Source organism: Pseudopodoces humilis, chromosome 8 (genome assembly GCF_049639895.1).
Source record: "Pseudopodoces humilis isolate 2021_Gansu_Grassland_sample_001 chromosome 8, ASM4963989v1, whole genome shotgun sequence".
Classification (NCBI taxonomy): Eukaryota; Metazoa; Chordata; class Aves; order Passeriformes; family Paridae; genus Pseudopodoces; species Pseudopodoces humilis.
Window position 1 is genome coordinate 24,500,474 of NC_142207.1, and position 27,460 is coordinate 24,527,933.

A 27,460-nucleotide genomic window follows, 5' to 3' on the forward strand; every position below is an offset into this window, starting at 1 on the left:
AATCCACTATTTCCAAAAGAAAACTCAAGAATTAAAGATTGAGAATTATTTTTGTAATTTTGACCCAAAGATGGGGAAGGAGAACTGAACTTTTTTTTTTCCAGTCTCTTTGAGATTATGTATTCATATGGAACTTATTCATATGGACACAATATGGTAAACATCTAACCAAAAATATAAATTTTCTGCTTTCCTTTGCAAAGGGGGTTGTTTAACCTAGCAAAAGATTCTCAGGGCACGCCTTATCACTCTCTACAGCCATCTAAAAAAGGATTTGTAGACACGTGGGTGAGTCTCTTCTTGCAAGCAATAAGAGATAGGACAAGATAAAAGGCCTCAAGTTGTACCAGAGGAGGTTTAGATTAGATATTAGAAAAAATTTGTTGCAAAAGGGGTTACCGTTTATTCTTATTAAAACCTCAGAAAAGGAAAATAGGCAGTGAGAAACTGAAGCAGCAGCACTGGGTAACAGAGCTGCCTGGCCCTTCGCACGCAACGTGTTTTCACAGAATCATAGAGTGGGTAAGGCTGGAAGGAACCACAGTTGATCATCTGATTCAATCTCCCTTGCTCAAGCAGGGTCATCCTAGAGCTGCTTATAACAATTTTGTCAAACGATACTACTGAGAGAAATTTTCCACGATTGGACACTGATTACTATCAGTAATCATCTACATTAGACAAAGTATTCCCAAGAAAGGAAAGGAAAGTGTGTGTCATTTAAGATATATATGTTTTTAAAGACCTCTGCACATCTGGCCATGAAACAGATGAGGGTCCTGCCAATAATCTAAGTCTTGCTTTGTGCTTTCCCAGGAGAAGATAGATAAATTTGTCTGTGACTAAGCCTTCACAATTAAAACTGTAGTCTCAGAGAAGCCCAGAGCATCACAATTAAAAAACCTCGACGCTGAAACTTCTCACAGAGCACTGGCCAGCCCTTTAGCTGGATTGCACACTCTTCCTCTTGAATCAAAGACAGGCCAAGATCAAGAATGCCTGGGTGCATGGTGGGAGACTACAGCAGTCCTCCTTAAGCTCCAGTGCCTGGCTGTTGCAAAACATGTTGGAGCCAGACAAGGGAAGGGAGAACCTGGTGCAATTACTCTGTGCTGAAGAGTAGCCAACCCTCCCTCCTAGGACTCCATTTCACTGCAGGCAACTGGAATAAAAAAAATAATTATATCTTAACTTATGGCAATTACTTCTTAAATACCAGGGAAGTTTATAACTTCGTGCCAGTCCTGATAGACTAACCCTGTTGAAATTCACTGTAATATAAGTAACATGTCTGTGGACATCTCAAATGAACAAACTGCTGCTCTGTGTGCATGAGGTGCACTCAGTGCTAGCCCATCACCTCCCAGGTCAGGCTGGGATGCTCCCCTGCTGAACACAAGTTACATTACTTAAGACAGAGCAGGACAAAAAGGATTGCAAAAGCTGGTGAACATTCAGTTCAAGATTCATTTCACTATTGCTTTTTAGAAATTTAAAATTTAAACTTCTGCAAGGAAGAAGCAGTCCTGTCATTCCCCCAACCACATGCTCTCACATGTCTTGTTGCAGACAGCAATAATTTTGACCATGTGGTCCAAATGGATCAATGAACAACCAATTCACAAGGATTATTTTCCAGGGAAAGCTGCTCCAAATCACTAGGCAGCTGCATAAACAAAAGCTCCAACACAAGATAGGGCAAGGCTGCCCAATTCAATTCAGTTTGGATCCAAACTGCATAAACCAAACGTGCAATCCCAAATACAGTTTGTCTGCAGGGAGAAGTTTCAAGAAAACCCCCAAGAAAAAATAAGACAGAGTAATTTCACAGAAAATCATTCTCTGATCAGTCTAAAAAAGGCACATTAAGTGGAAGATCTAAACAAGAAAGGGAAAAACCCCCAAACTATAACCAATTGATTCCTATCTGCATTACTTACAGAATATCAGAGACTTCATCCTGTGAAGGGCTCTACCTGTAGCAGAAAACAAGACATCAAAGCAGCTAAGAAATCTAAGGAATAAGAGTACATATAGCTTTAACTGAAGCTATAATTTAGTTTGTAATCTACTGCCTTATACTCCTAGAAGTAATTGTATTAAGAAAAATTTGATTTTAGGGCTGTTGACTTCTAAACTAGAAATTCTGCCCAAAATGACTGTAGACATAAAACCATCCAAAGATCAACCACTATAAAAGAATGGGTATACACAGCTGGGGAGTTAAAAGTCACAAATCTACCCTATTTGTTAAAGCAGTCAAGCCACATGAATGAAATAAAACTTGCATTCATAAAGCAAGGCACGTGATGTGGCTGGTCTAACATATTGAATAACTTGCATAAGTAATACTAATAAGTGTCCAACACAGGAAACTGAGCAAAACTGTACATTTGGTTAACTAAAACGAAGGCTTTTCTTTTTATTTGCAGACTTTTATTATAGTATAACAAACTGAACACTAAATACTGTATTATTATGGTATAACAATCTAAAGCAGCATGCTCAGAATGACACAACTAAAAGGCTCTCAACTGTTTCTCCAGAAGATGAAGTCTTATTTTTGAGAGGTTCAAACTCCTCTAAAAGCCTCATAAATCCTAGTTTTCATGCTATAGTTTAGAAATATACATAACTGAGGAAAACAAATTCTTTTCTTCTCTTAGGAGTTTAACGTTCCACAACTGGTGGCTGTGTTTCCAATTTTTGTCATCTGTCCCAAATTTCTTTTTTGGCAACCTGAAACAAGGACAAACAAGTAATCTGTTTCTAACTTCCTACAGATTTAGTATTTCACATCTCTAATCTAATCAAATGTTGCAGAAAAAGTAAAGAAATTTGTTTTAAGCAGAACGATGTATCCACAAAGAAACTGGCTGTTTTAAAAGCTCCATAATTGATAATCACTAGTAGAGTGATATCTTCACTGGAAACTGGAACCAATGCACACAGCTCCCCTGCAGCACACTTTCAGCAAAGTCTGGTAACATCGTAAGGCAAGACTTCTGATTTCTTAACTCAGGTCTAGTGGGTAGCTCCAAGAATGTGCTGCCTAGATTTAATTGGTCATTCATCTATGGGATTTTTCCTCCTGCAGACAAATCTGGTAAGAGAAAGAACCTCTGAACAACCATTTTCTTGGCTTGTCTGTATTAATGATTTTTCCTCAAGAAACCATCATAAACACAAGGATTTTTCTGAAGTGCTGCGGAGCAGGCATAAAAACAAAGAGATTAATTTCAAAGTGTGCTTATTTACCCAGCATTTGGGATAGCAGAGTGAGTAATTAAGTTGCTTGTCCACAGAAGACTCCAACCTCACAGAAAAGCCCAAAGAACAGTGTATTTAGGTAGAGACAATGCCTTTGGTGCTCACACACTAACAAAGTACACCCTAACTGTAATTCTTGAGTGGATACCAGCCTTGCCAGCAGTGGTGTCAAACAAGACATATTACACTGTCCATTTTCCTGTTCCTTTCAGGGAGGGAACTTTAAAGCTTATTCATCAGTGTGAGGCAAAGCTGACAGAAGAGAAACTATTCTTACATATTTTATGGTTTCTGCTATACTTCCATTAGTTATCTCCTATGTGGAAAAGTTACAGGATAAATTTTACGTCCATAGCTCTAAAATAAGTCAGATACAGTGAGTGGAGAATCAAGATTTACCAATTCAAGGATAATGTTTAAATTCTTGTTTCCCTCTCATGTATTTTAAATCCATTTACCCCAATTTTGGAATCTACTATTCCATGCATGTGCAGTAAACAAAACTTTTAGAATGCCTCCTTTGGATCTCAGCTGAAAATCCTTAAAAAAATTAAAACTATCCCTTCCCATCACTTGCTTTGCAGATTCCATAAGTATAATGTGAAAATAAGTTTATGTGCTAGTTTGCAGGCATTGGGGAGAGTGTATTAGCAATCCTTGGGTTCTAGTGCATCATATGACGATTACACATAGCCAAGCACATTTGATTATTTCTTTGAAATATATAAATATTGTTTATATTTTATAAAATCATATGTTTATCTTAGAAAATGCTTTGAAAGCTTCCAAAAATCTGGAAAATTAGGCGTTATTTTACATGTACTTCAAGAACATTTGAAAAAATGGATGGCTCACACTTCTTATGCCAACAGAACTGGAAGCCAAACTAATTTTTCAGGACGACAGATATGCACAATTTTCCCTTACTGTTGACTTACGAAAGAACACTTTGTGACTAATAATTGGAAAAAAAGAAAGCGGAAGAAATGGTCTAATTGTGTTTCAAATTAAGTCTTTCCATTGACTATTTTCAGCTTAGGAAAAGTGGAACTGGAAATGCTGCAGAATAGACTTTGTGTTCTAAATTAAGGACATAACACAACTAGCAGAAAATTAAATTAGGTTTTTTTAAAGTCTTCAGAAGAAACACAAACCAAACCTCTGCCATGCCTTGTTTGCTACTTATCTGTGACTTCTCTCACATATTGGAGTCTAATATCCTTCACATCTGCTAGCCACACAACACATGGACCATAAGGAAAAGTACTCAAACTTCAAGCTCCCAAAATACAAAAGCCAATAATGCTCTACTCCTGCAAGAGCTAAAACAGACAACTCTTCTTTAAACCATGTACAAAGAACAGATGAGATTCAGCAGTCCAATTCTATTTTAAGACACCATTGCCTAACAAAGACCATATATATCATCAGTTTGTCTGCATACATGAACAGTCAACTGCCTTTTCATACATAGCAACATTTAGCAATCGCACATAAAACATGAGCCTCAGTAATTTTAAATGGATACCAAAGTTTCTGTGTTATACCACTGCACAGGCAAATGAAATGCTAACAAGTCTACATAAGAACTATAGCAAAATTGCTATGAAACACAAACTTTATTATCCCTTACATCCATTTCAAGTTTTCCATTTTATCCTACAGGATCTTTTAGCCAGTACAGACTTATTTATGTGCGCTAAGCTTACAAGACAATTGCTGCTGTCAATGCCTCCAAAGCTCCCTTTTTTACCCTGAAAGAAACATTAATATTTACACTGCCTTCTCTGTCAAGTGAAGCAAAAACCATGTAGCTTTATTGCACCGGCATTCTCTTCTCATGATTTTTACCCCTCATGCATCAAGTTTAAATCAACAATAAGTTTAAGTAAAAGCTAAAAAATAAAGTGTGCAATTAAATCATGTGGTGTCACCAGATAAATTTTTCATTACCTTTGTATGTGCAGAATCTCTCAGCTGTGCAAACTGGGTTACAGACATAAAGAGGGTGGGGGGTGATGCTGAACTGTGCCAGACCAGATGGCAGACATCAAACTTATCTGCAACCTCTTCACTGAGTGTGTGCAGGACAGTAACAATGACTGCCCATGAATGGAGCCTTTCACCCGCCACACACAAACAGCTACATAAGCATCATCAACACAGTTGTCTATTCTCTCCCCTCTGCTTTCTTCTCCTTCTGCTCTAGCACAGCTCACTGAAAACAGAGACAACTTCTTGCTGGCAGAGGGACCAAAGGAAGAAGAAAAAGACAATGTGGGTGGAGGCAACAAGCTGGTCATAGAGACATCATTTCCCCTACCTTCAACTCATGCTTCACTAATTTGGTCTACATACAAGTAAAGTATGTAACCCCCCACAGAAACTACATTTTAAGGTGCATGCCACTCACTGCACAACTAAATGCATAGAAAATTAAATGCAACCTACCAATTTAAGAAAAAATACTGTTCAAGCGAGGATCTATGAAGTCATTTTGTAAAAGACAAATTTAAATTTATCAAAAATTATGTGGGTTAGGGCGGGGTGGAGACAACTTTTCTTTTTATTCAACAATACTTAAGGGGAGACTGAAGACCAGAACATAAGTGCAGTCAGAAACTTGAGACAAGGTCTCAAGACTACAGAGTGATTGTAGTCTTTCAAAGACTTCAAAAGTCTTCAAAACATCAACATTCACAATGTCTAAAAAGATAGTACTATGAAAGGGAAGTAGGAAAGGAAGAAAATTAAATTATGATGACAACGAATAAACCCACAATTTTAGACAACCAAGGGAACTCCATTCAACTCCCCTGAAAGTGGCCTGAAGACAAATGCAGAATGATTATAAGGATGGTCTTGGCCAATACAAGCACTGAATTATCATCTGTCATCATGCTGATTTATCTGCAGCCCCAAGAATTACCTACAGTACTGGCTGCTAGGAGGAAGAAAAAGACAGGACACTAAGGTGCCTGTCCAAATGCTCAGGCAAGAAGTTCTAAATAATCAATTACCACCAATGAGTTCCTGCCCTCCCTTCCAGCCTCCAGTCCCTGGCTACAGCCTCTCCTCATGTGCATCAGTCCCCTGAGCCTCTGCAGTTCACCTAAATAACACAGAATGAGGCCTAGAATAGAAGCACAAAGTTTTGGTGTACTAAGTACCAGTTAAGTGCCAAAGCTGGGACAAGGGAGGAGATGAGAGCATAAGGAAGAACTGTGAGGAAGGAAGGATGAGAGGAAAGGGAAGTCATATCTTCCCATTGCTGGTGGTTGTGGAATTGCAGCCTTTTTCCGTAATACTGGTCTCTATTACCAGCCAGAGAGTAACTAGACCACACATACCTTCAGTGGGCCAGTGCATGACTGTTCTTTTACAGGATTTTCCTGTACTTCCATCTCAGAGAGCTCTTAAATACAGAGGAGAACTATTTTTTTAAGATAGAATACTGAAGTTTATAACTGCAAAGCCTCATTTCCTTTTTCCTCCCATCAAAATCGTCTTCCATTTTACTTAGGAAGAGCAAAACATGAAGCTGCAGCACAAAGGATGAATTTTTAAAGTACCTATACTGCCTGGAGAAGACAGAAAGTATCGGTCAAAAGGGCAGAGCTGCCAAGACACGGACCTCTTTCAGAGTAAAGAAAAATTTTAAAGGTCAGCTCACCTACAGGCAGTCTCAAGGAAGACAGGCAAAAGAAAAGAGCTAACTTGAAGCACTACTTCAGAATAACAAATCTCAAAACAGATCTGCTGTGACCATGAATAAACAGCCTCTCCCACTTTCTGCAAAAAACCTGTTGGGTTTTTTCCCTATATGGACATTAGGATTTCTTCAAAGGCTATTTCCTCAGAGGGATGTTTTCTATTAGAAACAGCACCATTGAGTCAACTGTGTGGGTGGGAGGGTACAATTCAGCCCTACTGAAAGGTGTTTTGGTTCATAACCTAGCCAAGAGAATTAATAAACCCTTAAAACTAGTTTTTGGGCATTAAATGAATGACATAGGAAATAAACAGCTTCGTTGATACCAAATGATTCTTCCAAAGAAGCCATTTAAAAGCCAAATTCATTTGGAAAGCACAACCACAGAATCTGTCACAAACTCAAAAAAAAAGTCATTGCCCTTTTTCTGTTCACCAGTGATGAGAAAAAAAACTTATCCTCAGTAAGTCCCATCCCATCACATAACAATTTAAAAACTGAATAGTTGAAACCAATTCTGTAAACCTGCGCACAATGACTCAGAATTGAACACCTTTCCTCAGGCTACTGAAATTAAAAAGAATAGATAGAGCCAAAGCAAACAGCATGGTTAATGAGTGCAGAGGTTTCTGTCCTCAAGAGGAGAGCAGAATCTGGATCTCAAATTACTGACACTTTCTGGTTACCTCCTTCAAAGGAATCAATCATTTTTATCAACTTATCTGGGCAGAGAAACAATAGCCACATTCTTATTAAGAAGCAATCACTGGGTTTGTACAAAGGCAGCTCTCACATGCCTTTGAGAAAAGCTTTTGGGAATGATTCTGAGCCTTGAAGTCAGTGGCCAAGAGCTCAGAAAGCAACTGAAACAGCAATTGCAATGCTTGCAGCAATATAGATTAGCTTCCTGTGAAGACAAAGCAACTTCTTGACCTCTGTCCCTTGATTCACCAACATCAAGTTAATTAAGTGCAGAGGTGGTTTGTTGATTACCCATGACACAAAGGATTGAAAAAACCTGGGAGACAAGAAGGGCAATTTTGACGCCTCAAGAATATAACCCTCAAAGTAAAAGAGAAAATCTAAAGGAAGACCTGCAAGTTCTGCAGAAATCTGCAGAAAAGACTGTGTTAAAATTCAAAAAATTGCAACATTCATGCTTTTCTTAGGCTATGCAAGCTATAGAAACTAATTCACAAAAGTCATCTTTTTAGCCCAAGAAGAGATCAAAATGCAACACTGCCTAACTTTCTACATCATAAAGACAGACATATAATCATGAATAACAGCTGGAGATGCACAAAAAAAACCCAAACCCAAAAATAAGCCTTATCATACCATGAAAAGAAAATGAATCTCAAATAAACAACAATATAATCAATGGCCATCATAGGCTGGGCTTGAACACTTAGGCCTACAGCAATAATGCAAAGGTTTGCATTTTAACTTTACAAAGAGCAAAGGGCACATTTCTATCTGTTTTGCTTCACTCCATATGAAGTCTCCAATAAAAGCAAACTGAACAAAAACGTTTTATACAAGAAGAAAGTTGACCTAAACTGTCATTCATGTCTCACCATTTCAAGCAGATTTAAATCAAAGTGTGACCTCAATGAGTTGATCATAGGAATGACAAGCCGGCATTGTTCACTATATATCAGATGAACTTTTGTTGCAGATGTGTAGAACGAAGTTTTCAGTACAGCCCATTCAGATCAGTTTTAATTATTGATTAGAATAAACTCAGCTTGTTCTAGTTTTCTCTCATGAAAGAGAACATGCATATTAGTACAACTGACATTCTAACAGGTCAGATTTCTGTTTCAGAGAGTATTTCTACAAGAGAACTTCTAAGTTTAAGTTCTCAAAATTTACTGGAACATTTTCCACATTTTCTCTCACAAGTCACCAGCACTTGCAATGTTCACTGAATTGGCTGGTCTCACTGAAGTTTCCTCTCTGATTAATCAATATCAAAGCATCAAAATCCCAAATTAATATCTGCTAATGTTGTATTGCAGCCCAGTTATTTTACTGTGTTGTGTATTGTTTCAAAGAGCTCTTCCTGTCATACATTAAACAAGAATATTAAGTAGCAGCAAATTATGGGTATAGTATAGCTCCAGATAGACACCCACAGATTGCTCCATGTATTTCAGGTATTAATTGTACTGTAACAGGAATGGAGTTTTGTCAATTGTGCTTCCTTTTTTCCCCACCTGTTCACTCTTCAGATTTAAATTAAGGGCAATATGCCATATTTACTTTGCATAAAAATATTAACTATAAAAACATTAAAATGCATGACTGGCTTGAGAGGAAGAAGAAGAGATGGGAAAAGCTCTTAAAAAATCCAAAACCAAAACAATTCTTTATAAGAAGTTTCCTTGCAGACAGAACCAAAACCAGAGAAAGAAGTAGTTACAACATGTGCAGTTCCTGTAAAAGCAAGTCTTCAATCAACCCCACTGCACTGCAGATGTTTAGCTATGAGTGTCAGCATGGGAAATGTGGTGTACATTTAAAGAGAAAAACCCAAACCAAACAAAAATCTTCAATTAGTGACACTCTACCTCAGTGATTGGTTGCCCTTGTGATGTCAAGTCCAGTTCCTGAGGTCTCGTCACCTTATCGATATCCAAGGAGTCCATGCTGGAAGCTGCTGAGGTCACGCTGGAACGGGAGGAGTTACTGATGGAGCGTACCTCAGCATCGCTCACCGTGCCAGCAGAAGCTGTCCTCCTGTGCTGGGCAGCAACCACTGGCTTGGTGTCTTCTGCAAGAGACTGCTGGGCTGCTTCATCCATGCTCAAAGAGGCCTTCTCTAACTGTGCAGTGATGTCATCCAGAGACACGTTGGCATGTGATGGTTTAGTCACCTTAGCAGAGGAGGAGGACAATCCTTTCACGCTGCTGTGCTTAGCAGAAGGTCGACTAGCAGGTGGTTTCTGAGTTTTGGGTTCTGTGGCAAGGCGTTTCACTGCAGCATTGTTTGCTGAATGAGAGCCAATGCTGCTGAGCTCCTGCTCTATGGAACAGAGATCAGCCATGAGGGCATCCAGATCCACAGTCTCCCCCTGATTCAGGGCTTCTGCAACAAGAACAGTCAGTATGTCAAACAAGAGTAGCCAGTACGTGCAGAGTTATTTCATTTGCAACGCCTCGCTTTGTGTTATCAAATCTAATGGTTAAGAGAGCAAAGGAAGCAATATTTTATTTTCCCATCTGCATTGCAGAAATCTGTGCACTGCTGAACAGAATTTCATTTGCACTACTATCCTTGACCAGTGCAACTTTCACACTATTTAGGTTAAACTCATTTGTCAGCAATAGAAGTCCATGAATGTTCAGATTACATCTGAAAAGTTAAACTGCTTTCCTGTGAACAGAATGTAAAGAGGCATTTGCATAATATCATGCCTCACTTTTTGAAAAGGTGCAGATGTTTTGCTAAACATTTTGTGCTAAAGTAATGCAACTGCTTTAAAAAAACAAAACCAAAACAAAAAATCAAACCTTTAAATTAAGGTTTTGTTCTGTTTATCCTGAAAGCATTCTGTAGCTATATTCCTGCATCCTGTTCCATAAAACAAGATGCTCTTTCTTCCCTGTTAACAGATTCACATTAATTCATTCTTTCATGAGACCAGATCCCAGAAAAAGTTTTTTTATACAAATACTACACTACAGTTCTCAGATACTGGAGGTGTTGTAAAAGATACTGCTTTAGGAGACTCAAATACTTGAAAAAAAAGGACACCAGAAAGCAATGCCTTCAGCAAATATGTTCCCACCTATCTCATCTCTCAGCTATAAGCATATTCAAATGTTCTTATATTTTACAATATTTTAATTTATAGCTGGAATAGGTTTTTTTCTTAAACTAGTATTTTTCTTAAACTATATGTGGTAAATAATTCAACAAACCATTCAAATTGTACATGGAGAAGCGATATGAGAAGTTGGCAAGATTGGTTTCCTGGCGGAGAGGTGACCTCTTCACTGGTGCCACAGGCTTATCTGCATCCAAACTCTGAAAGAGATACAAAAAATGGCAAAATAAAGTTTGACAAGGAATTGGACAAGCAAATCTTTAAGATAAATGAAAATTAATTTTCTCTAAGAGAAATTTTTCAAAAGTTACTGGTATATATAAAAGCACCCCTATTTTTCAGGCTTCAGACTGAAAACAAAACAAACATTGTCATACTACAAAGATTTAATTGCAGATATGCAGTGAAGAAAAGTTGTTAAACACATTCTGCTTTTTTTCAGAATCAAAAAGAGAGACGCATTTTCCAAATGCTTTTCTGAGTGGTGTTACACATCAGCTCATTTTGAAACAGACAGCTGACCTACCTGTAACTATATCTCTTCAGGAAACTGCACAACATTCAAAGTGGGATAACAGTCTAAGATAAGGTCTAAGATATCCATACTAACTTATGAGCATAATCATGGCATAAGTGCTTAAAAACATTCAATGAAGAATCCTATTTTATTAACAAGGATTTAAATCCACTGAACTCAGATTTTTTTTTAAATAGTCTTTTCTGTGAATAACATTAAGTTATGAAAACCAACCCCAGCCTGTTTATGTAAGACACATTTTCTTTTTAAGGAAAACTAGCATATGTTAAAAAAGAAATTATTTCTAACCAATATACTCAGTTTTTATGTTATGATGGCTAATATGGGGATAATACTATAATAAATACCAGGATTTTTCTAAGTAGCAAGCAGTAGGGCACTGTGATCCAGCTGCTGACCCAAGTAGTACAGGGTCAGGAGCTGCTGGCCCTGGAGTGGAATGTGTTACATGGGGAATCCAACTCTTGCTGTCACTGAAGCTCAACAGGCCAGCAGAAAATCTGAAATTAGGCAATGCTTGTACTGATAAAGAGTTCCTGAAGATACGCTTGCCTGAAGGAAAAGCGTCTTCTAGTTCCAACAGAATTAAGTTTCTCACCTAAACTTTTTATGTTCATTTTCTACATCTTTACTCAAGCCTTTGTTAAAAAAATCAAATGCTAATATTTATTCTTCCTGAGCTCCCTTCTCTCCTCAGCTTGGCCTGAACTTTAAAAAATAAAAAAAATCTATAACCCTAGAGACATCACTAAAACTGGAGACAGAAGAGGCAAGTTAGGCCCCGTTCCTTCAGACCAAACCCATAGACTGCTACAAAAGATTTCCTGTGAAGCAAATATATTCTGGTTGAAAGCACCTCAACCGTGTTTTACTGGCTTTAATTAAGTTATTGCAGATCATTGGACACACGTGATATGCCCTCACTATTACCTAAGCACATTCTCCATAACACATTAGACTGCTAAACCAGCAGTTTGGAGAACTGCTAAAAACTGCAACAGCTCCAAAAGCTTAATTCTAAATAATCATGAGAAGCAAGGTAAATTTTTTTTCATTTAACCTGCACCATACAGCAGGAAAACTTAAACAGAATAAATGTTAAAACACCCTTCATCAATGCCAAATATTGCTCACACATGCTGCAGATTTTGTGACTTCGTTTTATAATGCTTTTGTTAGACCAAGAGTTAAAGAGGAAAAGTGAATTCAAATGATTCCCATGGGTATTTAAACAAATTCAGATCTTTTAAAAAGCCATTACATCTGGGTTTTACTTTAAACCTTCTCAAAATAAACATATAGGAAATCTAAAAAGAAGTTAAAGATTAAGGATCTCGGGGACAAAAACCTTTCCTCCTAGTGCTCTTGAAATCCAGCTGACAGATAGCAACAAATGCAGAAACTAGAGGAGAATGCACTTGGGATTTCATTAACCACCTCTTTACTGGGACTTCATTGGAACTGCCCCATCAAGATTTGATGATTGTCCAAATAAATGAACTGAGACACAACCAACTCTGTTAACTTGTTTATACAGAACAATATGGGGTCATTCAAAGTTTTGGGGGAAATGTCGTTTCTCTGTAGTTGCGAAAGATAGAAGGGCAACTGGCAGGCTATGTTGCAGACTGTCTTGAACAGCAATATGAAGGTAAGAAACAAATAATGTGGGTCCTACCATTAAGTAACTGTTAGTAGGTTTTAAGAAATTTGCATGGACCAACAACAAACTGAGACGTCACCCTGAAGTCTGCATGTCAGTAGTGCAGCTATAAGCCCCAAGTAAAGTATATTTTTATATTTAATATTTCTAGGCTGCTCATACCATTAAAAAAAATGGGGCAGAGAACAGACAACTAAGACCCCTTGAATTGTTATGTTACAATGGCTATAATAAATACCAGGATTTTTATAAGTAGCAAGCTGCAGTGCAACTGTGATCCAACTACTGACCCAAGAAGTACATGACAGGGTCAGAAGCTGCTGCCCCTGGAGTGAAATGTGTTACATGGGGAATCTTGCTGTCACTGAAACTCAACAGGTCTGCAGAACATCCAAAATTATGCAATGCTTAATGAATCTAAGACCCATTGTTCTCCTCTGTGAATATCCTCAAGGCGATTTACAAAGCCCATGACTTCAAAATGGTTCATACCATTAAAAATCCTTCAAAGGAAGTTAAAAATCAGCAAGAATTAATATATGCAGATTCATGTCACACTCTTCCACTCATCTCAGAAGGCAGGATTCTTTATTGCCTTGCATGTGTGAGCTCAGGGAAAAAAACAAACATTTTCCCCTATAGTGCTATATACACTTAGAACTTGCTGGCAGAGACATTAGCAGAGATGAGACTGAATTTGAAATCCTGTTACCAAATACCAATACCTGAACCAAAACCACTACAATAATTAGTTCAATTTTCCTTTAGTCTTCAGGTAAGATGAAGATGAGAAAAACTGTCTCTTCTCTAGCTTAATGACCCTTCAGTTATCATACCTTTGCTAAATTCTACATGACAAACAGGGAGAAAATTAAATATGTTATTCAGGAAGGCCAGTTCACACAGCTGAAATACCCCCTGCAGGCAGTCACAGAGAAATGGCTGATCACCCCAGGAGTGTAGCAAACACCATGCCAAATGCAGTACCTGCTTGTGAAGTAAAGGAAAACCACTAGAATGAAAGTAGGACCAAAAGATGTCCTAACAGCTGCTTCAATTCAATTGCATTCACATTTTTTTCTTATTGCTGTTTAGGTGCAACAAATAAATGCTGTCACAGCTGTACAATGTCAAATCACATGTTTTGAGACACAGCCTATTAGCTGAAGTCCATATTGCTCTACATATGTAAGGACAAAATACCAATTCTATAATTCTCGGAAGGAACTATACTCTTTGTGACAGGTCAAGCTAGCAGGTTGTACAAAATGAATAAACAACATCAGGATGGGGAAAACAAGCCAATTTATAAACCTTTAAAGGTTACTGAACTGGTCACAGGCTATGGTCTGCCTTGCTGCAAGTGGCAGTGTGAAGCAGTTGGCATCCAACTGAAAAGAAACATAATACTAAGAAAAAATTATTCCATGAGATGATTGAAACATCCCTCACCTGTGTGAGTTTGTCCAGTTCACCCAGCCAGGCCCCAAACATCTTGTCAAGATCCTGATCTTCCTTATCACTATCTTCTTCGGCACCATGGTCAAGCTCTTCATCTGACAATTGCTCCATCTGGGTGGGGGGAAAAATAGTTTGATACTCAAACTTTCTTATCAGTGTCTAAGAAAACTGGTGTCAGCTACTATGTTTCTGAAAGTGTTTCTAAATCAAAGCAAATGTCCATCCATAAACTTCATAAAAACTCCTGCTTACTAGTAAAGACTTAGTATGGAAGTTGTAATAGATAATTGCAAAGCCATTTTTTCAGCTCAATTTTATCAGAACGATGCAGAAAATTATTAAGAACAGAACTCACAGAATCTAATACACCATCAGAAATTCATGCTAGACTTGCATATGCCTTCATTGCCAGCTATTATTAGCAAAATCTATTGACATTACATTAGAAAAATCCAACTCTTGTCCAAGGAATTCAGCTGACCACAGTTAAGCAACACCATTCAACCACAGGAAGTGCAGTCTCACTGCACTGCAAATAGATCACTCTACAAATCTGTAAACAGAAATGCTTAAATAGGCCATAGAGAATGTCAGCAATACATCCCGAGACAGTTCAAATCTTGGACACTGACCAGATCACTTCATTGATACTGCACAATTTTTACTCAACAAAGGAACTTCTCTCTGGAAGCACAGAGTCACCATAACATCTCTCAGATCCTCCTTCATTCAACAAATCTGTGACCAAGATAATATTCTCCAAAGTTTATCTGTTATTATCTCACAGGAAAATAACCTTCTGTTTAAATCCCTTTTCCAAACATGTCCTCCAGCCCCTTCTATGGAGCTAGGACATACATGCCTTTTCTATGTGCACCCATACTGGCAAAGACGGGATCTGGTTCAGGAAGAGAATTTACATACATATTTGTGGGGGCAACAATCTAGGTAACAATTTGGAAGCAATCAGGCAGTAGAGAAGGTAAATTTCAGAGATGTGCTACAGATTGCCCAGAGATGCATGAAAATGGAACCCCAGCAAGAGCTACGCAAGAAAATCAATGGTGAGTGGAACAACTTGATTTAGCCAAGTCATGGGCTACATAGTTACTTGCTACATAGCTTTCAGAAAGCACCAGTTCACATTTTGTAGATTCAAAAATGAACTAAGCGCTTCTCTTCAGGAAAAGACAAATCTTGGTCTAGAAAGACATCAATGTCCAACATCACACAGTCAAACTGATGAAGGATGTTATGAAAAATGATTAAGGTGATCTTAGACAAAAAACTGCTCAATCCACTTTTTATTTTAAATGACAGTTTATGTAAAAAAAAATTCTCCAAGATTAAAACCAAGTCTTCCCATTTTATTATATATTGCTTTTATTTCATTTTAGCTTGATAAAATAGGTCAGAGGAGACTTCAGAGGTGATCTGTAATTCTGAGGCCAGCAGAAGCCAATGTCTCCCATGGATGCAAGATACTGCTGTCCAGTTGCTCTAGGCAAAGCTGTTTCAGTCTACTACTTGAACTTCTACTTTTGTGGGAGAGCACAATGCATGTGCCTACCTTAAAAGAGGCAATAACATTAAAGCCAACTTGTCATGGCACACTTCACTGCACAAACACTGAACAGCTCAAATTCACCATCTGAATCTCCTTTCTTCCAACACTTGATTTGAGTCCTGCACTCCAAGGAATGAAAACAAGCACTTCCTAAAATCTAAAGGTGACGATGAAATTCAAAAAAATCAAACAATAAGATTGTGTAATATTGCTGCACCCTTCCACCAAGACTGCAGCAGTTTTTATATTCTGTAAGCCAGGCATGCCTTACCTGGCAAGATTCCTCCCTATGATGCCTCCTGCAAGTCCTCCCACATACAAAACTGGAGACAGCATGGTAGCAGCAACTCATGTGCTGCCTAATACTGCAAAGCAAACCTAAGCTGTATTCCACTTTTATCCCCCTTCAAAGCTTTGTCTTACTACTTCTTAGGCTCTTACATGGACCAGAAATACTGTAAACTCAAGACAAAACACATTATACTTAACGTGACATGGTCAAACTGTGGTAGAAGTGCTCACATAGCATTTCTCAATGTCTAGATATATTTAAAAAAAAGAATTTTTGTTTAAAAGCTAAAGGAAGCTATTAAAAGAGTGCCTTATGAAATATGACTATGAACTGGTAAATCAAATAAATGGAAACTGTAATATTAACCACGCAGAGAACCGTATTTACAGATACTTTACAATGCTAGCCTTTCCCTCTGAGCTGTTTTTGACACTCCAGCTAGATGGATTTGTTCTGCAGTGCATTCATTACATGGCACTGCTCTTAACTCACCCCTTCATTAGGAGAGAAGCTTACTCTTTTTACTAATATTTCTGAGGATCTAAGTCACAGAAAGCATTCTCAATTTCCCATAAACTGTTACTTCAGCTGTTTTAACTTGGCATCAGAGACACTGCTTTGGTTCCAGTTATTCTGAAGACAGAATTAGCAGCCTAAAGAAAACTTTTACAAGTGAAGTACTGTTGTGTCAGCATGTCTGGCACTGAACCCTGTAGTATTTGCCAGCTCCTTGTAGTCCCCACCCAAGCTTCCTAACGTCAGCTGCATTTCCTATGAGCCTGTCAACATTTACTTGCAAAAGGCACAGAGGGGTTAGTGTCTCACTTCAGAAACAGCTAATATTAAGTTGCAAGTTCTGTAAAAAGAAAAAACTTAGTACAAGTTTCACAACTGGAAGATATCCCAAAGGACATTAATTAAAGATATGTTTCAATAAATGAGGGCAGAAACAAAATTCTCAGAAAGCAGTATATGAACTTTTTGGCATAAGAACTCAAAATATTAACCATATCAAAGAAGAGTGCACATTCCAATTAAAAATTTCAAATTTTCCTTTTGATAGCCATTTTCTTTCTTACTGCTGTTGATCACAGCAAACATGCACTGCACTTTAGCACATTATGATCTAAGTGGGAGTTATCACACCTTTCTAAGGATACAACACCTTTATTTATAGCAAGAAATAAAACCAGCATAAGGGGTAAGGGGTTGTGTGCATTTTGTTTAGTTGGGTTGCGTTTTTTCTGCTAAAGAAGTCAATTAGAATTGAACTAGACATAAAAAATGGAGAAAGGGTAATGATTCTGATGTGATGCCATAAAGCAAGTCACTTAGATTCCTAAAACATTTGCAGGGGAACAGATTTTAAATAGTTTTTATTTCTGCCATATGACATGCGAAAATAACTTCAGAATTCAAGTTATCTTTCAACACTTCACCTTCTATTCTGTTCAAGTGTCTGTTGAATTAGAACATAAAAAAAATGAGCAGCATCATTCTGGGATACCTAGATAAAATACGGTATCAACACAGTGTAGCCTTTCATATGGAAGCGAGGCTTCCTGCACTAAAGTGTGGTCTAGGTATCATTTCATTATCCACTATGGACTGTGACAGACTATTCTGTTTTAAATTACAGCGTAAAGACACAAAACTTACCAATATTTTAGGGGGAAAAAACACAGAAATATTTACTCTTGCAAGATGATTTTTATATTCTTAGTATGCCAGGACAAGCATGAGATATTAAAACACATGAGGAAAGATAGAAAGCCCAAGAGCAATGCTTCAGATTACCATTTCAACATTTTCAAGAAAGACGCCACCACAGAATTCTAAAACTAAGAAACCATTTTCTTTGTATCAACAGCTTTTGGACAGAGTTATCAAAAGTGTATCTTAAGTGCCTTTCACTGAGACCCTGGCATGAGGGAAATGTCTTGCACTCCGACCATATCCTGCACACTTGCATGTTGAGACATTAGTTGCTACCTTAAATCAACCTAGTTGATTGAGACAGATTTTTTATTATATTAACAGTATCTCCTTATAAAGAAAACACTGCACTAAAAAAAATAGCAGTTGTAAAATAATTTAAGTTGCAGGTTTTCTCTACACCACAATTCACTGATGATGCAAAGACTAAGAGAAAGAAAACTAGCATTCTGAGTTGAACTTCAAGCACTAATGTGCATAAAGGGTCAGCAACAAGAATGTGTTTAGTCACTATAATTTTAGAAGCAGTGTAGTAAGAATTTTGAACTAGAGATGCTTAAGTATGTTCAATACCAACTGACAGCATAAAACCCCAAAATGAAAACATACCATCTTTCAGGTAACTGATGTTTCTACCTACCTCCAGCCTTTCTCAGTATTTAAATACAAGCTTGCACAAGGTCCTGCTTGTTCCTACAAAAACAATTACTGAATTTGTTACAAAGCTATTTTAGGGATGCAGTAGACAAGACACAAATGTTTGAAACACTATCTCAAGAATTAACTCATTTTCTGCATTTTAAAATCTAGCCTCAAGTACTATATAGCATACCCTGGTTTGGGAAACATTCTCTCACTATACTTCATCTGGACATCCAAGTTCCTTCATTTGTGATCATTCCTTATTATTATGCCAATATCCACTCCTGTTAGAAGTTGTGTACGATAGAACACTACACTAATATACTGTATGAGCACCTAAGCACAGAGTGCACACATAAATATCAGAGTAAGATTCTAGCAGGTTTTCATCTCTTATATTCATTCATCTGACTTCTTAAAGAAATAAGGCTACTTGAACAGAAAAACACTCTAAAATGCTTTTACAAAACTCACAGGTAAAGCTCACATCCCTGTTCCATGTTTCTAGACATTTCCATAACTAAAGTCATGGTAAATAACTATAGGTACTTTGAGCAGATATATTTATTTGTATAATATTAATACTCTGTCCATGTGACAGGGACCAATCAGCTCTGGCATACTTTTTAGTCAGGGGTTCTTATGCTATAACTGACACTAACACTCCTCCTTTGAATTTAATACTGCAGCACACTAAGCCAATGATAGTGCAGATCACTTGCTTTAGTATTTCTGTGTTTCTTCTTAATAAGCATAATGTATTCTGAAAATAATTACTCCAGAAAAAGATATTTGGAGGGGGATTAGAAAGTTTTAGGAAGCCCTTTGTGCATTATCCAGTGTTCTATAACCCAGTTTATGTTAAAAGTAATCTATATGAAAATCTGAACAAAAAAGCATTTGTTTTCTTTAAGCTTCAAATAGCATTGTAATAGCTGAATACATCCCAAGGCTTCTGCAGCACAGACATTCCAATGCCTCTCAAATTCAAAAACTGAGATACAAATCTGTCAGCCAAAAAAATTCAAATTTAGAAGGTTCCAAATGAAAAAATCTTATGTCAAGTGAAAGTCTGTTTTAATATGCTTTTTTTTTAGCCAACTTTGAGTTTCATTTTTCTTTTTTTTAAAGTATGCTTCAGGCAATAGTTTTCCAGACTTGGCACTAACTAAACAAGGTGAAAACACACTGAATGTCTGATAAAAGATGAATCTTCAGACACTTCATTAAAAGCAAAGAGACCTTTCATAACTAATACTCTGAAATACTGTGGGCAACCTCTTGAAATCCTGGACGTCAATATAAGTTTCACAAAAACCAGTCATATGCCAATAGACTGCAGATATAATTAAGGTGTATAAAGCATTCATTATTACTGTGACAACCTTGGATTTAAGTCTACTATTTCTTGCCTTTCTTCCCTTAGTCCTCAGCTGATGAAGGTGTTTTTCTTTACATCAACACATAATCTGCCATAATTCAATTGATCTGTCCTGTCCGACTCAACTACATTCCAACTTAATTAAGGAAGGAAGGCACTCAGCATTGCTCTGGAAAATTGTTTTTATTTAATTCCACACTTATTTTTTAAAACAAACTAATTAGTAGCAATTTGGAAATAGTGTTGGCAAAAAAAAGAAACAAATGTTTACACGCATTGGCTAAGCTGTTCTTCAAAATTAAAATAAGTCACTGTACTTTAGCAATAACTACTATTCTTCAAACAGAGAAAGTCAAGAGAAGAATATGCTCTTTATTCAGAGTAACTGGGAGAAGAAAGGTAATTCCAGAATATACTGAAAGAGTTTAAAAGCTACATACAGTTTGAGCATACTTCTTTTCAAGTCTTTTACTTTATATCAGACAGTTGGTCTAGACTGCAGAACTCCAAGTCTGAAAACCAGGCATCCTCACTTTATGGTCCTATTTTCAGGTTTAAATGGGAGATGCAAAACAGGGTGGCCCACAATTTTATGTCCTTTGCCCACTGCTCTGTGCAACGTGAAAAAATGCACCTTGGAAAAACCAGAAATCTGCTATCTGAAAATGCATATTTTGAACTGCACACAGGCTACAGTTTTAATAAAAGATCAACTAAGGCTGCTGAAAGTTATTCAAACATCCACAGAGTGATTTTAAATGCTCCCCTTAAAATTAAGCACATGCCTGTACAAGAACTTGCCTTTGCCTCTAGCTGTTTGTATTTCAAGCCCAGTCAAACAACAATCTTTCTCACTGAGCTCATAAAAATATTTTACTTTATGTTACATAAATATTTATAGTACAAAAGTGAACATATAACTTACATTTTAACAACTGCTAATGAAACAATTGTTTGAAAAAGCAACTGGAAATAGAGAAAAAATATCCTTATCAGATACCGGATTGGAACATCAAAGCAAACTGTCTCACTGCTTCTGGAATCCCCCGAAACACATCAGTGCTGTATACACAAATACAGGTCTTCTGAAACTTGGTGCTCTTCATGAGAGCGCTCTTATCCCTTTCAGATTCTAACAGACTGTTCAACAACCACCCCCAGAGATTCTAACCAGGAAAGTCAAACAGTTGCTCCCTCGTCTTCCACAGATTTAATACCAAATCTTTAGAACAAAAGCAGACACAGATAAGACAACTCAGTATTCTTCACAAACAATATGAAAGACTCAAACGCTTTTTGGCCAGCAGCATGAAGAAATAGAAAAACACAATTTTCCATATTCAAATCCTTTGCAGCTCCCTTTGTATTTAAGCAGAATTTGTACACTCCCCCTCTAACTTTAGTTGACACTAGCACACACAGTTTCCTGAAATAAACACACTGAAGATACCAGAATGTTTACTTCATCATCTTGATTTCTAGCAGTGGGAAATCATTCTGAGGTGCCACAGCAAAACCGCCCACAAAATACCCACCCATCCACCCCTTCTTTGCCTGAAAGCTTTGAGAGGTAAAATGAAAAGTGCACCAAATAGAATATCCTGTATTCCATACGGTTGGTTTCTGGTTTTAAGCTATCTTTGTATTACTTTATATTGATTCTACCTTTCCATAATTGTAACCTGAAATTTTGAATTAGTCCCCAAAGTGTGCCTCCTTGTATATTGAAATATATTTATAAGATCTTCTTTCCTGTATGATATGGGAAGCACCAAAATTACAGAAATGTCACTTCAAGAATCTAACTGCATTTGAAATTTGCGCTGTTGGGAAGGCATACAGTAAAACCTTTATTCCCTCCAATATATTTCAGTGACCGGCTCACATCTAGCCAAACAGATGCTGCCTTGAAAAGAAGGGGCTTTATCAATCATTGTATCTCATTTCCTGAACCAAGATTACAGCCAGAGTACCCAAGTGGACATTAAATTAATTCCCATAAAAAGAGCATCCTAGATTTCATCATGTCTTGCTGAACAGTCTTTATGAAGGCAACCTGAAGACAACTATAAAAAATATTTAGGACATAAAAACAAAACTTGCCTTAGCTAAAGGATTTTTCAAGTAGAGAGGAAAATAACTCTCTGTAAAATAACACTCATTAGTTGCAGCAGCCAACATCTTAGATTTACCAGCTAAGACTAGAGAATTTTCAGTGTATAGCCTGCCTTCAGTAGGCAGATATATACTTAGAAACTACATTAGCGCCAATTTTCCAGAATCTTCATCGTGTGGTTATTGTAACGCAAATACTGCTGCAGCAGCTCTTTGCATTCAGTTTTACCTTTGGAATGATGCCCGAAAAAGAATAATAAATATGAGCAGACTAAGAATAGGTATGAATTTTGTTGTAATATTTGCCTTACACACAGATATCAGGGAATACCCAAATATTCCTGTAGCTGTGGCCCAATAATAACCATCACCAGGCTAACAGCAGCACTTTCAGGATCACCCTGCACTTAAGAAGAAGCATTAACCAACCAATCACTCAAAAATTCACATCCTTTTACAGACTGATCTATTGTGCCTGTAAAGGGTCTTTTTCCACCAGGAACAAATATTCAAAGAAACTAATTTTTACGCATACACTAAGTTGTCTTCCAACTGTAAGAAAGCAAAATAAAGCAATCAACTGTCATCTACTCATGAAAGTTGAACATCTCAACAGTGCTTACTTATAAATGAATGATCAAACCCACCAGGAGAAGGGAAATGTAAGAAAATCACTTAGGTCACAGGTAAAATTACAATACGGATGAGAGTAATACCTCATAAGACTGAGCTACTCTACCTATACTTCAGTACAGTTAAAAACTAATTTTTGTTCAAGGGACCCTGTCAAAGGTTAAAAATAAGCATTATGCCAATGTTCACTTAAGATACCACAGCAGACACTGGCAATCTGTATGATGTGGGTACTATCCAGACTCAGATGTAGTTGCCAAATTTCTTTCCACAAGGATCTAGTGACAGTCTATGAACAATGTCTCAAAAAACAGATGAATAATACTTCAGCTATGATAAATAAACAACATTCTTCACAGGTTGCTTTTATGTCAGGGTATATATTTTTTATACTAACCTCAGCTGGAACATGCTGGAAGGCAACTTAGGCGTCCTGGTAAGAATTAAGATTACATTGTGAAGAGGTGCATTTCACTATAGCTGGAACTACCATCTCCAGGAAAAAAGGTGAAAATAAAATCAAAAACACAATTGCATATTTTTCAGAGGACCCATAAAAGAGTGTTTGGTATCTCTAAAGAACATAGATGTTTAATTCTTAGCATTTATGAGTCAACACATTTTGTTGTTTACAGCTAGCCATGACAAAACAAAAACGACCTTAAGAGACACCACTTAGAAAAATATTTAGAGGATGAATAGGGAAATAATCTTTTGGCTAAAACATTTCTTTAAGAAGGAAAATAATTCAATTTTTTTGTCTTCAATATCTTCAAATTAGAAGGCATCTAAATTTAATAGACTGAATAAAAAGAAGACATGATTTACTTTAAACCCACCTCTAACAAACTGAGCAGAACACTGCCTGAAACCAAAAATAAACACATCTAAAACAGGCTACCCCTGCACAACTAATTTTATATTTTAAGACACTAGTAAGAACAGATTTAAGTACCACAACTGGCAATCAACTTTCATCCTCCAACTTTATAGCAAACTGTAAGAAGAGACATAAAACCCCTCTCTATCCCCATCACTCTTTTGCATCACCAAACTCTACACAGAAGGACATGTGTTTATTAATGTGTGAGAGGTAGATGGGGGTGGAGGGGGAAGAGGAAGTACATACTGCACACCATGCAGTTACCAAGAGAAATGGAATTACTATGTAAGGAGAGGTTTTTCCATGCAAAAGCCGTGTCTTATGGGAGGCTTGGAAGGGAGCAGAGCTGAGAGAGAAGGGCTTGAAAGAGCCTTGTGTATCTAGAAGAATGATGCGGGGCTCTGCACAGAGATGAGTCCCAGCAGTCAACACTGGAAGGAAAGGCTGGAAGTCAGCAGGAACAGGGCAGTTTTCTATGCAAGGAAAGGGGAGGGGATCATATGGCAGTAAATCAGCACTGCTCACTAGGTAGTGATGTGAGGCACATAGGCTGAAGGGGTCCCTGTCTCACAATGAAATTTGGCAGCAACTATGTGGCATGAAAAGGACAAGCTATAGAACAAGTTCTTAATGATATGGATATAGGTGGAAAAATGTTTGTGAACGTCAAAACTGCAGGATAGTCACTGCTTCAAGATTATTTTATCAGCATCTTCCCATGGGTCTTGCAGGTGATTAGGCAACATTTCATATACCCATAAGCCTCACATGCAAAAATAAGACAGAAAGCCAACATCCTGCTGCATAAACTTAAAAGTTCACTGTTTTCCTTAGTGAAATTGTAAGAATCCAAGTTGTATTTTGAGAATTCCACCAGGTGAGAGGAAAAAAACAATCACCTGAAGGAAGTCCAATACTTGCTCAACTCTTCTGTTTTTCTCCTCAAGAAGTAAGGGAAGCTACTCCAGAAGTGAAGTCAATCCACAAGTCAATTTTTGAGTGGCATCTGGTTGAACAAGATGCCAAAACTAGATGCCACCACCACTTTTCTCTAGTAACACCTGTAAAAATTCCTGAAGAGGAGAAAGTCTTGAGCAGATTTAGAAATTCATGCTCATCACTGATAAAAGCTGAAAATACAACTTAATTCTTATTTGTCATTTTAGTAGATAGAATGCCACTGAAGAACTCTCTCCAAAGCTTCTGACCCCTTTTCAACAAAACAACCCCAGCAAAAGAAAACAAAATAAACAACACCCCACCTCCCAAAAATTAAACCAAACAAAAAACCTAGAGAAAACTGACAGTAGTTCCCCTGGCATTTTTTCTTTTTAATACTTTCCTCTCTTGGGATTTTTTTCTTCTACTGTTAATTCAACGTCCTTTCTCTCAAGGGTGGTTTCATGATCTTAAAACAAGAAGTCCACATAATAGCTCAAACTAGTATCAGCAATTGGAGGTACAGAGCTATGAAATTTGTCACAAACTTCCAATAGGAACCTAAAGATTGCCTACTGAGCACTGACCTTAATCTCTAGCTTATAAGCCTTCTGAAACTATTTAATTTTTTTAAAAATTAATTTTTTATATATGAGATATTCTCTAAAGATATATGTTCATACTGAAAAGCTGCATTACTTCAGTTTCTAAATAAATCTTGGCACCAGAAAGTGAGGGAGGGGATAAACACTACTACTAGGTACCAGTTCCCAGGAAAAAAAAGCATTTAGAGCAAGAAAGCAGCCTCAACATAAAAAAGCATTGCTATATCAAAGGGTAGAGAAGTCTAAAAGTCAGTTAACACCAACAGATGCATACCAAAAGACTTTATCTAGAATTTAATTGCCTCAAGATTAAGACAAAATGTAAATATTTAACACAGAATCAATGTTTTAAAGCACACATTCCTGAAAAAGTAAGGAAATTACCTTCCATAGCAAAAAGGAAAAAAATACAGTGTAAGTTATGCCACTGAGGAAGCAAACGTGAAATTTCTGTACAGTAAAAGAATCATAGAAGATGGGGCTGACAGCTGTGTTTTGTTAAAGGAGGACTTTAAACAGAAGTATTTAAACTCATGGGATTAGGCCAGCATTCCTAAGAAATGCTGTCCAGATCTTAAGCTGCAGAGATCTTGTCTAAGCAGCTCAGCAACTGAGTCACATAAACAACTACTGTAAAGTCTGCTGCCACCACACTTGGTAGCTTTGTGAATAAAGCTTTTCTTGCATGTGGAAACTAAAGGCAGTGTTTTGCTACTGGAACGGGGGGGCAGGAGGGAGAAGGAGGAAATAGTAGAGTAAATCAGCAGACTCTATACTGCCACTTAAAATCTTAAGTTTCAAATTTTCTTCCCAAAAAATGATCTTTCCTCAAACAGTTAAACTAATGACATTTTTAATTCAGTGAAGGATTATCATAAGCAGGTGGTGCAGAGCACCTATTATACACACAGATACATATATGCTGTGCATTATGTTTCACTTTATGTTTTGTTTACAAACGTGCTTGGAAATTCTGCCACTTAGTATTAAATGATTCGTATCTCCTACCCAAATCTGATGCTGTGGTAAAGGTAGGGCAGATTTAGATGAAAATCAAAAAGAACAGCATAGGCTGACTAAAATAATACTAAAGTTTACAAAAATGTTTTTAAAAAGTAACATTTCTTAGATCAGATTGATACAAAGCCATCTTAAAGTAACACGTAAACTTGTCTTATGTGCAACTTTCTTTCTTTTCTTAAATACAACAAAAATTAATGAACTATTTTCAGCATGAGGGCTTCCAAGCAAGGGACACACTGATGGACAAATGCTACTCTCATTTCTATGCTGAGAGAAACAAAATTCAGAGGGAAAGAAATGAGATACTTCATAACAGTCTTCAGTCTGGGGACAATACCCTCCTCTCACTGCTGAACTGTGAGCCTCAAGGGTCCGGCAGCTTCCAAGCAGTTAAGAACAGTACCCTGCAGGACAGCCCACAGGCTTTAGCACACAACACCCTTCCACAGAATGCTCAGCAGCAAAAAGCAGGATTATTTCTTTTGGTAGCTGCTACTCTTTGACTGCCACCCTGGCAGCCAGAGAGGCTCTCCTACATCATGCTGGATTTGGAACATGCAACTGACTGAGAAGCCACAGGTGGACACAACTTCTCTATTTCTCAACATAGATAAGGGAGCAACGTTCAAAATAATTTCCACAGCCCACATTCAAGATTCCCATGAAAAGCAAAGCTGGGAGCAGGCTCTGTGACATGCCAAACATAGTAGATGATTTGTGCTTGCCACTCTAGAAACAAATCCACCTGGAAACACACACTGGGCTGTGCATACCCAAGAGTTCAAATCACATAGGAAAGGAGGGGCTGCAACACATTCTTCCTCCTTCTTCCTTCCTGTCCTCCCCTTGGATAAATATACCATCTGCTCAGATGCAGAAGCCAAGCACCAAAATGTTACAACAGCACTTCCAGCAGTAAATCCTTGCATTTGTCCTATTCTCAGAAATACGACAATGGCAAAGGGGCAGCCTACCTCCTACCAGAATTGCTCTGCAGGATCAATGTATTTATTAATCAAAAACGCCCACAACTATTATCAGCTGGGTAAATCTACACACACTTTTTAGCAATGCATCTGTGAAATACAGCCAATTTCTTACTGTTATCAGCATTTAAGTGCTGCAGAATATTAAAAAAAAACCAAAAAACACCAACAACCAAACAACAACACATTTTGGATGGAGGT

The 27,460-nt window shown here is 37.5% G+C and overlaps 1 protein-coding gene across 2 annotated transcripts in view; it reads right to left on the reverse strand.

Moving 5' to 3' along the window:
- RAPH1 (Ras association (RalGDS/AF-6) and pleckstrin homology domains 1) overlaps positions 1 to 27,460 on the reverse strand; it is an 84,885-nt gene that overhangs the window by 34,371 nt on the left and 23,054 nt on the right. For both annotated transcript variants that reach the window (XM_088058562.1, XM_088058561.1), the window contains 3 exons: positions 14,469 to 14,588; positions 10,910 to 11,015; positions 9,556 to 10,073 (listed from right to left, as the gene is read on the reverse strand). In XM_088058562.1, coding sequence (XP_087914688.1) covers positions 9,556 to 10,073; positions 10,910 to 11,015; positions 14,469 to 14,588 — 744 coding nt within the window. The remainder of the gene's footprint in view (positions 1 to 9,555; positions 10,074 to 10,909; positions 11,016 to 14,468; positions 14,589 to 27,460) is intronic.